The sequence below is a fragment of the Pongo abelii genome, chromosome 2 (assembly GCF_028885655.2).
Source record: "Pongo abelii isolate AG06213 chromosome 2, NHGRI_mPonAbe1-v2.0_pri, whole genome shotgun sequence".
Lineage (NCBI taxonomy): Eukaryota > Metazoa > Chordata > Mammalia > Primates > Hominidae > Pongo > Pongo abelii.
Window position 1 is genome coordinate 61933178 of NC_085928.1, and position 13985 is coordinate 61947162.

Below are 13985 nucleotides of genomic sequence, written 5' to 3' on the forward strand. Positions count from 1 at the left end.
GTAACCCCTCCTAGGTATGCCATATTAAAATAAATCATAAACCTTTCAGAATATTGGGTGCCATGCTAGTTGACTCAATACTTGCTAAAGACTCCTAGGTACTGCAAAATTATTAGAAGGCGTTACCAGCTAACCAGGGTAAGAATTGCAAGACTCTAAACTGTGCATTAACATCATTTGTGAGAACAGGAGAAGCAAAATAACAATAATAATAACAATTGGCTTCTTTTGTTTGTTTCTAAAGATTACTCTCATTTCCTATCATTAAGTCTTCCTAAAAGAAAAAAAATCAAAAAGCATTTAACATGCATTTACACATTCATCGTTAACATTTTGTTAATCTTATATGGTGGTATATGTGTTTATTTCTGTATGTGTCGTTCTGTTTACTTCTTTGACAAAGCATGTCGTTTTTTTTTTACCTACATGTTTTTTTGCTACTGCATGTCAAACTTTTTAAATGACTCAGTGAACAAATGAATTCTTGTCATTTTACATTTTACTCTAAGTATTGAAAATAACCTGCTTATTCTCAGACATTGCTCCAAGTCTTTGCTTTGTGTTGGAGCATGAAAAAGAAGTGAAAAAAAATGACAAGAATTGTGTGACACAGTCAGTTTTGTACCTGATATTCTGTTAAAGCTTGTTAAAGTTAAACCTCAATAAGTTATATGTATTTATAATTTGAATCATTTGTGTTTCTCTTTTGTTTGCATGATATGATTTTGTTCATATTTTTTTTCCACTCACCAGATGTTCCCAACACTTTGCTTCCCACTACTATCATCCCCTCCCTTACCACTGCAACAGTCACAACCACTGTAGCCATAACAACCAGCCCAACCACATCTGCAACAACCAGCAGCATCAGAGGTACAGTATGTTTCTTTGTTATAGCCTGGAAAGCACATTAACCGGAGCTTTGTAGAAGTTTCTAGAAAGGTTAAAAACATTGAGATTCAATTTTACTTAGTTATGAGAAGTAATTAAGTCACCTAAATTAGTATCAATTAGGGTTATTGGAATAGAATATGAGAAATGATGGTACATTTTATTTTTTTAGTGTTACTTAAGACTATTATCAAAATCTTGCAGAATATAGATTTAAAATATATGGGACTTTAAAATGTTGGTCAAATTTAAAATGTTAGCATGGGACACAGTTTTTGCCTGTCTTGAGAGGTAAACAAATAAATAAGATGTTCATGTGTGCAGAGGTAGCTTTTGCTTTTTAAAAATTCTAGTTTAATATTAATAACTTGCCACTCCTCTGCAACTATGTTAAAATATCTATAGTTTTGAAATTGTTCTAAAATTGACCTAGTCCATGGGGTCAGTATAAATTATTCTCCACATAGAACTTGCAAGTAAATATTCAAAATACATGTTATCCTAAAGTGATTTGCTGAGTGAAGCTACCTATTCTACTAATAGAATGTTCTAAAAGTAAATATCTGTTGTCCCAGATGGCTCCATGAGTAATTTCTGGTATCGTTATACACATAAGAATTTTATTTCAAAGAAAGCAACCTTAAAAAGGTGGGAGTATCCATAAAGGCAGAAGAAATAACTATGTTATGGTTGAGAAATATAAAAAGTATTCCTGAGCAGTCATTAAGTGGTTAGTAGCTGATGAGGAAATTAAAAAAAAATTGAAGCCATTATAGAAAAACGTGGTTTAAATTTAATTTCTACATAAGCAGTGCTCAGAGAGAATTTGTCGTATTTAAGTCTGTCTTTTTCTTATTTCTTATATATGTTTCATGTCACCTTGGCTCTACTAATATCTGTGAAATTTAACAATTTAACTTGAAATTAATGAGGACTTTATATTATTATATTTCATTCAGTTGTATGAAGGTTATGTTTAGCATTATTATTCATAATTATTAAAGGTTGTTCAGTTAGATGTTTTTCTTGGAATTTTAATTAATTCTAGATATTAAGTTGATTTGCCATCTTTGATTTAACAGTTATAATAGTCTTTCTTTTGTTTCAGAAAAATATTCTAATGTCTGATAATTTTCGATTTTTTAATAATGACATCAGCTATATTATACAATCTGCAAGATTGATGACTAAATAAGTTTAATGGTAGTAGCAATAAGAATTTCTCAGAAATAGCTAGGTATGTTTTTGTATGACTGAACTTTATTTAAGCTAAATCTGTAAGTGAGAAGAGTTTGAAGGTCTTTCTTGTAAAAAATTATATAAAAATGGGAAAAGAGACATAATGAAAATGAAGAAAAAGTTAGAAGTGCTTTATAATATTATGTAAAATGAAAGCTGTCTAAAGTTCTACTTTGCTTTAATTTGTGATGCTCTGTAAGGTTTTTCACAAACAGCAGCTTAAATAAAATGTAATCATTGCATACTAACACAATATCTGCGATACTATTAAGTTCTGCCTATATAAACAAATCACTTCACTGGGAAAAGAGGGAGATATATTGACTTTTTTTAAAAGGTCCATTTGTGACACAAAAATCTCATATTCAATTATGCCTTCTTCTTCAACAAATATTTATTGAATATATGCTATATGTATGGTGTTATGCCAGGACCTAAAATTATGACAACTACTGGCATCTAAAATCACTAGCAATCAAATGTATACATTTCTCCCCACCCCCAACAAACAGTTTTTGTGCTTAATCTTTATTGAAAAGTACTAGTGTTCTTTGTGGGAAAATATTACATGTGGTCTTCCGGTCTTTTGAAAAAAAAATCTATAGTATTTTGCTTCAAAGGACTATATATATGTATATATGTATAATTCTGTTTCAAAGGACTAAATATCTATCTATATGATTTCAAACCTACACACACACACACACACACACACACATAGTATTCTGCTTCAAAGGACTGAATATCTATCTATATAATTTCAAACCTACACACACGCATTTACACACACACAATTATAGACTATTATATGAGAAAAATATTTTATTTCAAAGTGAAGCTAACAACATTCTTTTATATTGGTTCACATGAATCTTAAGTGGGATTTGGTCTATTGCATTTTTTTTCCTTCCATCTTTTATTTCAGGTTCAGGAGTACATGTAGAAGTTTGTTACATTGGTAAACTAAATGTTGCTGGAATTTGGTATACAAATTATTTTGTTTCCCAAGTAGTAAGCATAGTATGTGATAGGTAGTTTTTTGATTCTCACCCTCCTGGACCCTCCCATCCTCAACTAGGTCCCAGTATCTATTGTTCCCATCCTTGTGTTCATGTGTCCTCAATATTTAGCTCTCACTTACAAGTGAGAATATGCAATATTTGGTTTTCTGTTCCTGCATTAATTTGCTTAGAATAATGGCCTGCAGCTGCATCTTTGCTGCTGCAAAGGACATGATCTCATTCTTTTTAATGGCTGCATAGTATTTCTAATGCATATGTACCACATTTTCTTCATCCAGTCCACCACTGATGGGCATCTAGGTTGATTCCATGTCTTTGATATTGTGAATAGTGCTGCAATGAACATATGTGTGTATGTGTCTTTATGGTAGAGCAATTTATATTCTTTTGGGTATATACTCAGTGATGGGATTGCTGGATCAAACAGTAGTTCTGTTTTAATTTCTCTGATAAATCTCCAGGCTGCTTTTCACAGTGACTGAACTAATTTATATTCCCACCAGCAGTATGCAAGCATTCCATTTCTCTGCCAACTTGCCTGCATCTGTTATTTTTGACTTTTTAATAACAGTCATTCTCACTGGTGTGAGAAGGTATTTCATTGTGGTTTTGATTTGTGTTTCTCTAATGATTAGTGATGTTGAGCATTTTTTCATATGCTTGTTAGCTACATGCATGTCTGCTTTTGAGAATTATCTGTTAATGTCCTTTGTCACTTAACTAAAATCAATGGTTTACTCTTTCTGGTAAATTCACTTTTTTTCAGGTTTCTTAACATGTTTTTGTAAACTTTACACCATGGATGCTTAAAGTGCTCAAATAATTTATTTTTCCCTTAAACACTCAACCAACCTCCAAGAAGACACACATGCGCACACACACAGAAAGATATGAACAAAAACCAATCCCTCTTTTTTAACTTAAAGTTTGAAAGGTAGCATTTTTAAAGAAATCACACAAAAATATTTTTTAAAAAAGTTTTTTTGTAAGCTGGGAAGTTCATATTATCTATTTTAAAAGAAAAAAAAAGTAGCATTGAATTTTAATGTTAGCCTAACGCCCATTTTTCCTTCTATCCTCATCAAACATCTGAGGACTGCATAAGTCACCAGACTCACCTGCATCATTAATATTCTAGTTCATAATTGAAAGTGTGGAGGATTCATTTAGTACGTAAACAATGTTATCAATTTTACACTGTATTCTTTCAAATTATGTGATGTTTCTTTGTGAATTACCTTTTAAATTAAAACTTTTAGATGCGATTATATTTGAAAATAATTCATTTATTTATAAGTTTGTGAAAGATGGTTCAAAATCATGATTAAAAAGGATTCATAATAAGCATATATTGCCTAAGAAAAGCTGAGAACTAAAGAGAAAGAATATTTTCAACTTGCAGCATTTCTTTTTGGTTTACTTATTTCATTCCTTTATCTTATTCAATAATTTGAAATCAACTAAATTCATTTGATTTTATTAGGTTTAAATTGTATTTCTTCAAATTTCATAAACTATAGCATTTATCTCCATATATTTAATAAATGATCACAAATAAATCTCTGTTAATATCTGCATTTACACTTTTACAACTCCTGCTATTGCTGGATTTTTCATCCTATGATATGTTAAACCAATTTAAAATAAATTTAAAGAATCACAGCTGTATCTATATTAAAAATCAAGATGAAATGGAATGAAAGAAACTACACTGGATTGTCAGTGTCATAACCTTGAGAATTTGCACAACTCTTCAGCTTGTAATTAAAATGTATTCCTATTTGGAGGAAGAAGAACTTCAACCACATGGAATAAAAACAGGCAATTAGTATCTTATTACAAATAAGGATGTTAAAACACAGAGAAATGAACCAACTTGGGCAGCCATGGGAAAGACATATAATAATTGAGCCCTGGATGCATCTTTGGATATGAGTTTCAGTTATTTTGTTCACAAGATGTTTGACCTTGGACAGTGCACCAAATTGAGCATCAATGTTTTCATCAGAAAAACATGAAGCACAGGTTTGACTTGAGAGTTATATAATATCTAAAGTTATGAAAACATAAGCCATACTCAATAAGTGACAGAATTATTTTTTCAGTTCATTTTAGTAAAGCAAACGTGTTTACCAGTAGTTGTATCATACCATTAATGAAATGGTAGATTTTCCCCTGTAACTACAGTTTTAATCTTGCAAAATTCTTTGGTGTTAATGCACTAATTACTTTTTCATTTCAATTCTATTTTTATTGATTGTGTGAAACGTACATTAGATGAAAATTATACTAGAGCATATGGTACCATTTATATCTACCTACCTTTCTATATTTCACCTATTGTTCATCTACCATCTGTCTGTCCTTTGAAGTATAACAGTTCATATACTTTTCATGAAGTTTAAAGTATTCTTAATCTATATCATTTTAGTTATTTCAGCTTTTGGAAATTGCATAATTTTTTACAGTGGCCTAACCAACCTTAAAATTCAGATTATATATATACATGTGTATATATATATGACACACATAATATAATATATTATACATATTATATATGCTCTATCTTATATTATGCATAATACAATGCTCTGTATTATATTATATATGATATATGCTTTATATTATATATGATATATACAATTATTCAGATTATATATAGTATATCATATGTGCACATATATGTACACATAACATATGTGCACATATATTATGTACACACACATATTGTACATGTTACTTTTTTAGGTCATTGTGTTTTTTTATTAATTTAATATAGTCATTTATAAAATAATTCCAAATGACTTTGATATGATTTCTAGTATTAATATAAGCGTTATTTTAGCATGGCATGTTTAATTTAATAACATTCTCATTTTTATCATATAATTTTAATTTCATAATAAACCATGTCATAATCTAGTAATCTTTAGTAGCATCCTCATTTTACAGATGATGTTAACTTATTGCAAATTCAGGAGACATATGAAACATAGTTATATATTTAAGTGGTTATATTTATCATAATTTTTAGATAAGAATTTATAGCTGAACTTTTATACTTAGGACAGAAAATTTTCTAAGCTAACAATTGATATTTGTTTTTACCTGTACAGGACAGTAAATGCACTAAATGTAAATATGAGCTGATAGATATGGAAAGATGTAAACCAGTTTACACTGTCCTATTACTAAGAGTGGATTCAAATACATCATACATTTCAATATACCAGATAGGGAAAGAAATCCAAAAAATGGTGATTAAAATGTTTATACAATCCATGTAAAACTTCGAATGAATTGTTGATTCAAATATAGATTTAGTTTTACATCTGTTTTTGAAATGGTAGAATTATAATTTTGTACTAACAAAAACTACATTATTTGTCTGGTAATCTCAACAAATTTATTAATTGTAATGAGAGATTCGTTGCAACAGAACCTTAGCTCGAAATGGTAGGGCACACACAAAAAAAGGATTTTTTTAAACTGATGAAATCAAACTGTCAAAATATCTAGAGCAAGAGTTATATTGACAAAACTCACAACATTTTAAGATGTGTACTCATTTCTTCACAATTTAATTGTACATTAGTTGCCTTGGTCTGTTCGGGGTGCTATAACGAAATATAACTCAGTGACTTACACATAACAAATATTTACTTCTCAAAGTTCTGGAGGCTGGGAAAGCCAAGATCGAGTCATGGGTATATTAGGTGCCTGTTAAGGGCCCGTTCCTCATAGATGATGACTTCTACCTGTCTTTCCATGTGTCCTCACATTGTGCAAGGGGCAGAGCAGCTCTCTGGAGCCTCTTTTATACACGTATATATCACGTTCATGAGGGCTCCACCTCATGATTTAATCACTTCCCCAGGCCCCACCTCTTAATATCATCACCTTGAGGGTTAGGAATTCAACATGTGAATTTTCAGGGGGACATTTGTGTCCTCAGGAGGACATATGGTCCAACAGACCATAGCACTACTGTTGTGACATACGTTTAAAAAGGTAACATTAACTAAAATACTCAAAATCATTCTCGAAGAATAGGATGATTTTTAGCATACGTCTGGAATGACTGTAAATCCAGTCTAGAAATTATAGACCCATAATTTTTACCCCATATAATGCCATTGTATTTTTAAATCATGTGCATCAAAAACTTAATTCTTTAAATGTAGATGAATTTAGGGATCTGTTTGTATCACTATAATCCTAAAACATTGCTTTCTGAAAGATCTTAATAAATAACTACTTTTTCCTTCTAAAGACATTGGAAACAATCTTAGTGACTAGTAAAAAAAAAAATCATATACACGAAGTTGAGCTATGTAAATTGAAAATAAAACAAAGTTAAGTACTTACTTTGGGCCATTGTTGAAAGGTTGAGATAAATTGTCAAATTCTACTCATATTTAATGTGGACATTTTAAATGAACTGCAGTTACCTAGAATGTGGACTATGAAAGAGTTTCATTTATATTTAGATTCTCTTACCTCAATTGTTTCATTTTTCTGACTTCAAAATAAAATAAGCTAAAGTAAACACCACATGACATATGTGCACTTCAAACTACTGTCTGAAGTGTTTATTTAATTAAACCAGGTTAAGAATCAATAATGTTCTATCCTGCCATTCTATTCTCTATGTCCTTTATATCAAAAGAAATCAAGTCTATCTTTACTTAATTTTTATTTGGTTTCATTACTGTGTCTCTCTTTTCTTTCTTGGTTTAAATGCTTTAAAAAAACAGAATACGAAGAAATAAAGGAACATCAGAATAAAAGAAAAAGCTTTCCAGCACTGAGAAAAAAAAATGAATGGAATAAAATCATTATAGCTCTGAGTTAGTCACTATAAATGTACTCACATAGAACATTTGGAATAGTAGAATATATCATCTTGACACAGTTAAATCCCAAAGTGTGCAAATCAAGAAGTTGTTTATGAGCTTTTATTATGAGTGTTTAGCTATTAAAAATCTTTTTTCGTTTTATTGGTGGTAATAAAACACAATTTGCACAATGTTGTGAGCTTTTAAAAATTAAGTGTCAATATGTTGGGGTTTCTTTTCTTGACAAAAATTAAGTAATTATTCAATATCCAGATGGTCCATATAGAGAAACCTGCTTATCTACAAAAAGACTGATTTCTATGTTTAGGGTACAAAAATAGTTTAATTTTCACTAGTCTTTTAAAAAAAAATCATGATTATGTTTAGTTGATTAAGTTTTAAAATTAAATATCTAAAATAGTTCACAGTGAAAATAAGGTAAAAATGCTTAAGGAACAAGCAACATATATGTTCTATAGGTGGAGGTACTTTCAACCTTGCTGCGAGTATCACGTCGTAAATTCTTATGGAGTGGCTGCAGGCAGGATGTGGGTAGAAATGCTGGCTTGGGGGTCCAGGATTTTTAGTTAGCCACAGACCTAAACATTTGAATAGTTGCAATGTATCAAGTTGTGTTATTTCAGGTTAGCATCGAATGCTAAAGTTTTTATTTATATTCTAATAGACCTTATTTGGTCTATTAGAATCAACATATGTAATATATCATTGGTTATATATAACCATTTCCAAAACTAAATTGAGCATTTCCGTCTGACTTGAATGAAGTTGAACTCTGACACAATTTGAAAATCTTTAAATATTTACTGACTTGTTTGCTGCATTTGGAAAATATCTGAGAAAATCTTGGATTTACATTTTCTTTCCACTATTACCTGTTAAAGGAAGCAGAACATTTATGCTCTCTTCTGTTTTCTAAGGGCACTCTTGTGACTTGCATAATTTAAAACATCAAACATTTTTTAAAGTTTAATTTTAAACTTATTTATTTCTTTGGCTTCCATGAATTTAAACAGAAATCTTCATTCTATTAGTTTTCATTTCTTTTAAATAAACAGGTCTGTTTATATAGCAATGAAAATATATTTTCACTGCTCTACATTTAGAAGTGTCTTAATTGATTTTATAGTAGTAACCCAAGATTTAATATAATCTAACAATATATACGTTTTCTGAAAAACAGTCCCTAAGAAAGAAAAAAAGTTCCCCAGTAGACACCATTAAAAAATTCATTTTTATATAATATACATGTTAAAATAAATAAAATTGTTATAATACATTATAATTACTATAATTAAATATTATAATAAAATAATATTATAATAAAAATAATATATAAATTTATATTTATATAATTTATAATATAAATTATTTATATTTATATAATTTATAATATAAATTATTTATATTTATATAATTTATAATATAAATAATTTATATTTATATAATTTATAATATAAATAATTTATATTTATATAATTTATAATATAAATAATTTATGTTTATATAATTTATAATATAAATAATTTGTGTTTATATAATTTATATAAGAAAATAATATAATAAAATAATATATATAAATAATTAAATATTATTATAATTTCAGAAAGTATGTTTCCTATGAAATATCGAGGCTAAAGTGAGTTATTGTTATTAATCTGTTTTATATTTAAGAAGCATGTTCTACATATATAAGTAAATGTATTTCTAGAACATCTATAAATTAAAAAAAAAATCATTAATAAACTGGTTGTATCTTTCTTACTAACCAGTGAATTAAATTTATGAGCTGTGCCTTTGAAGCTGAAAAGATTGCAGGCACTGCCCTTGCTTCTTTGACACTCCACATGAAACACAGTTAATAACCTCCTGTATAAGCTTGGTGAAACACCGAATTGATACTAATTATACCAACTTTGGGATAGAAGATGACCTTGACTTCAGCTGGAACTTTCTGCCAGGACAATACATAAGAGCAAATGCCACAAAGCATGACTTATGAGAAGGGTCTAATACAATCTACTAACTTTGGGGAGTTCATGCAATTCCAATAAGTGTTCAGATAATTGTAATATTTTAAAACATCTCTTGCTTCAATAATACAGTAGTTTCTAATTTCTCTAGACTTCAAATAATCCCCCATTAGTTTTCTATACTCATTTAAATTAAGCTATGGCCAGAAAATTAAAAGCTACTTGATGGAAAGTGTGTATAAGGTAACTACAAGACAAGGAAGCAGATTTTTCTGAATACCTTCTGAAATATGTACATAACATTTATACAGTTTTAGTATCAGAGCTGCTTTTAGTGAAGCTATGACAACACTGTTTCTTAAATAAAGAAATATCTCTATTAAATGATTGAGAAAAACGACTAAGAAAAAGCATTTGCCCCAGTGAGTCCACAGGTTTAAACTACTGAAAAAAACCTGTCAAGATCAATAACGTGTAGCTGTTTCACAGTTAAAATTTTGATTTTAGCAGAGTTAAAAAAGAAAGGGTCCATAAAACTACTATAAATGCTAACAGGTAAGAATAGAAATTAAACTCTCTTTACCAATATTGTTTAAAGAATTACGTTTGTGTCCAGAGAATTCTGTTCAAATGGTTCAGTTATAATAAATGAAAATACCTAGTTTAGGTCCACTTATTTTTCATTTTAGAAAAAAGAGATGGACTCAAATATGCCCAGAGCTGTTTTGTTACTGACTAGTAATCAAAGAGGGCCGAACAATGAGTGTTTACATGGGCAAAAGAGAAAGCAACTGTGAACTAACATGAAATTACATTAGAGTCATTGAGAAGCATGTGTTTTCAAAAACATTTAAACCAATTTTGATATTTAAAAAGCAGGTTCTATAATAAAGAAGGACAATGGTATTCCAGGGTAGTCTGGTTTACACTGGGTAAAGTACAATGCTCTTAGTACAATTTTTTTCTCTTAAAGTCATCTTTTAAAAATATTAATTATAAGCCCCATTCCTCCATTCTGTTACTCTGGATGTCAGCAGGAAACTAATGGCCATCTCAAAGGGGTGGAGCCAAAGTGTGTTAAATAACGAGACTTTTTAACAGAAGGACAGGCAGTTTTTGGAAACTAATAAAGTAGGAAAAGCACAGGAGAACTGTTGGCTACAGTAAGATGCTATTATCAGCACTAGGCCGGAAGAGCCAAAGGAAGTGAGTGAAGTTATCCTAACCAAAGAAAAACTGGAGCCATTTTTGGGTACCACTTAAAAGGAGCAGCAGTCAAGCAAAGACACAGCCAGTATCAGAACCTCAAGAAAATGAGGACACTGGGGGACAGGGGACCAAAATTCAGACCACTTTTTTCTCTTGCCTTTCAATAGGATATTCTGTTAATTGAATTCATCTGAAAATCAAGGTCATTGCAGAGAAGTCAGCCTTCTAGAGCACAGAACAGGGCAAAACAGGTCGAAGGATGGATTTGGAGACCAAATGGAGAAGGAAGAAAAGAGATACGTGTGCTCCAAATATGACACCCATCTTCTTTACTCAGAGCAGTTACATGTCAGATTATATGTTAGTTTTTCATTTCCCTTATAGGCATACATACTACAAGTCTATAATAGAAAACTAGTGGCCGGGCTCAGTGGCTCACGCCTGTAATCCCAGCACATTTGGAGGCTGAGGCAGGCGATCACCTGAGGTCAGGAGTTCAAGACCAGCCTGCCCAACATGGTGAAACCCCATCTCTACTAAAAATACAAAAAATTAGCTGGGCATGGTTGCGGGTGCCTGTAATCCCAGCTACTCGGGAGGCTAAGGCAGGAGAATCACATGACCTGGGAGGCAGAGGTTACAGTGAGCCAAAATCGCACCACTGCCCTCCAGCCTGGGCGACAAGAGAGAAACTCCACGTCAAAAAAAAAAAAAAAAGAAAAACCAATAATGGAGTTAGAAATGGTGGTAAATGGAAACACTTAAAAACTCCTAACAATTCACTTTAATACAGATGGTCTCCAACTTAGATAGTTTCATTTAAGATTTTTTTGTCTTCATGATGGCACAAAAGTGATGCTTTTCCCTTTCAGTCAGTATCCAATAAATTTCATGAAATATTCAATACTTTAATATAAGATAAGCTTTGGGTCAGTAGAATCCGTACTTTGAGTACCAATACAACCATTGTGTTTTTCCCTTTCAGTCAGTATCCAATAAATTTCATGAGATATTCAAGACTTTACTATAAGATAAGCTTTGGGTCAGTAGAATCCGTACTTTGAGTACCAATACAACCACTGTGTTTTTCCCTTTCAGTCAGTATCCAATAAATTTCATGAGATATTCAATACTTTACTATAAGATAAGCTTTGGGTCAGTAGAATCCGTACTTTGAGTACCAGTACCACCATTGTGTGTGTTTTTCCCTTTCAGTCAGTATCCAATAAATTACATGAAATATTCAATACTTTACTATAAGATAAGCTTTGGGTCAGTAGAATCCGTACTTTGAGTACCAATACCACCATTGTGTGTGTTTTTCCCTTTCAGTCAGTATCCAATAAATTTCATGAGATATTCAAGACTTTACTATAAGATAAGCTTTGGGTCAGTAGAATCCGTACTTTGAGTACCAATACCACCATTGTGTTTTTCCCTTTCAGTCAGTATCCAATAAATTTCATGAGATATTCAAGACTTTACTATAAGATCAGCTTTGGGTCAGTAGAATCCGTACTTTGAGTACCAATACAACCACTGTGTTTTTCCCTTTCAGTCAGTATCCAATAAATTTCATGAGATATTCAATACTTTACTATAAGATAAGCTTTGGGTCAGTAGAATCCGTACTTTGAGTACCAATACCACCATTGTGTGTGTTTTTCCCTTTCAGTCAGTATCCAATAAATTTCATGAAATATTCAATACTTTACTATAAGATAAGCTTTGGGTCAGTAGAATCCGTACTTTGAGTACCAATACCACCATTGTGTGTGTTTTTCCCTTTCAGTCAGTATCCAATAAATTTCATGAGATATTCAAGACTTTACTATAAGATAAGCTTTGGGTCAGTAGAATCCGTACTTTGAGTACCAATACAACCATTGTGTTTTTCCCTTTCAGTCAGTATCCAATAAATTTCATGAGATATTCAAGACTTTACTATAAGATAAGCTTTGGGTCAGTAGAATCCGTACTTTGAGTACCAATACCACCATTGTGTTTTTCCCTTTCAGTCAGTATCCAATAAATTTCATGAGATATTCAAGACTTTACTATAAGATAAGCTTTGGGTCAGTAGAATCCGTACTTTGAGTACCAATACAACCACTGTGTTTTTCCCTTTCAGTCAGTATCCAATAAATTTCATGAGATATTCAATACTTTACTATAAGATAAGCTTTGGGTCAGTAGAATCCGTACTTTGAGTACCAATACCACCATTGTGTGTGTTTTTCCCTTTCAGTCAGTATCCAATAAATTTCATGAAATATTCAATACTTTACTATAAGATAAGCTTTGGGTCAGTAGAATCCGTACTTTGAGTACCAATACCACCATTGTGTGTGTTTTTCCCTTTCAGTCAGTATCCAATAAATTTCATGAGATATTCAAGACTTTACTATAAGATAAGCTTTGGGTCAGTAGAATCCGTACTTTGAGTACCAATACAACCATTGTGTTTTTCCCTTTCAGTCAGTATCCAATAAATTTCATGAGATATTCAAGACTTTACTATAAGATAAGCTTTGGGTCAGTAGAATCCGTACTTTGAGTACCAATACAACCACTGTGTTTTTCCCTTTCAGTCAGTATCCAATAAATTTCATGAGATATTCAATACTTTACTATAAGATAAGCTTTGGGTCAGTAGAATCCGTACTTTGAGTACCAATACAACCATTGTGTTTTTCCCTTTCAGTCAGTATCCAATAAATTTCATGAGATATTCAAGACTTTACTATAAGATAAGCTTTGGGTCAGTAGAATCCGTACTTTGAGTACCAATACAA

The 13985-nt window shown here is 31.0% G+C and overlaps 1 protein-coding gene across 6 annotated transcripts in view; it reads left to right on the top strand.

Moving 5' to 3' along the window:
- The window catches only part of CADM2 (cell adhesion molecule 2), a 1121146-nt gene that overhangs the window by 1020600 nt on the left and 86561 nt on the right, over positions 1-13985 (top strand). For 4 of the 6 annotated variants that reach the window (XM_024245141.3, XM_063721866.1, XM_054551667.2 and 1 more), the window contains one exon: positions 754-873. The exons of the other annotated variants lie outside the window; for them this stretch is intronic. In XM_024245141.3, the coding sequence (XP_024100909.2) occupies positions 754-873 (120 nt within the window). The remainder of the gene's footprint in view (positions 1-753; positions 874-13985) is intronic. 6 annotated transcript variants of the gene reach the window in all.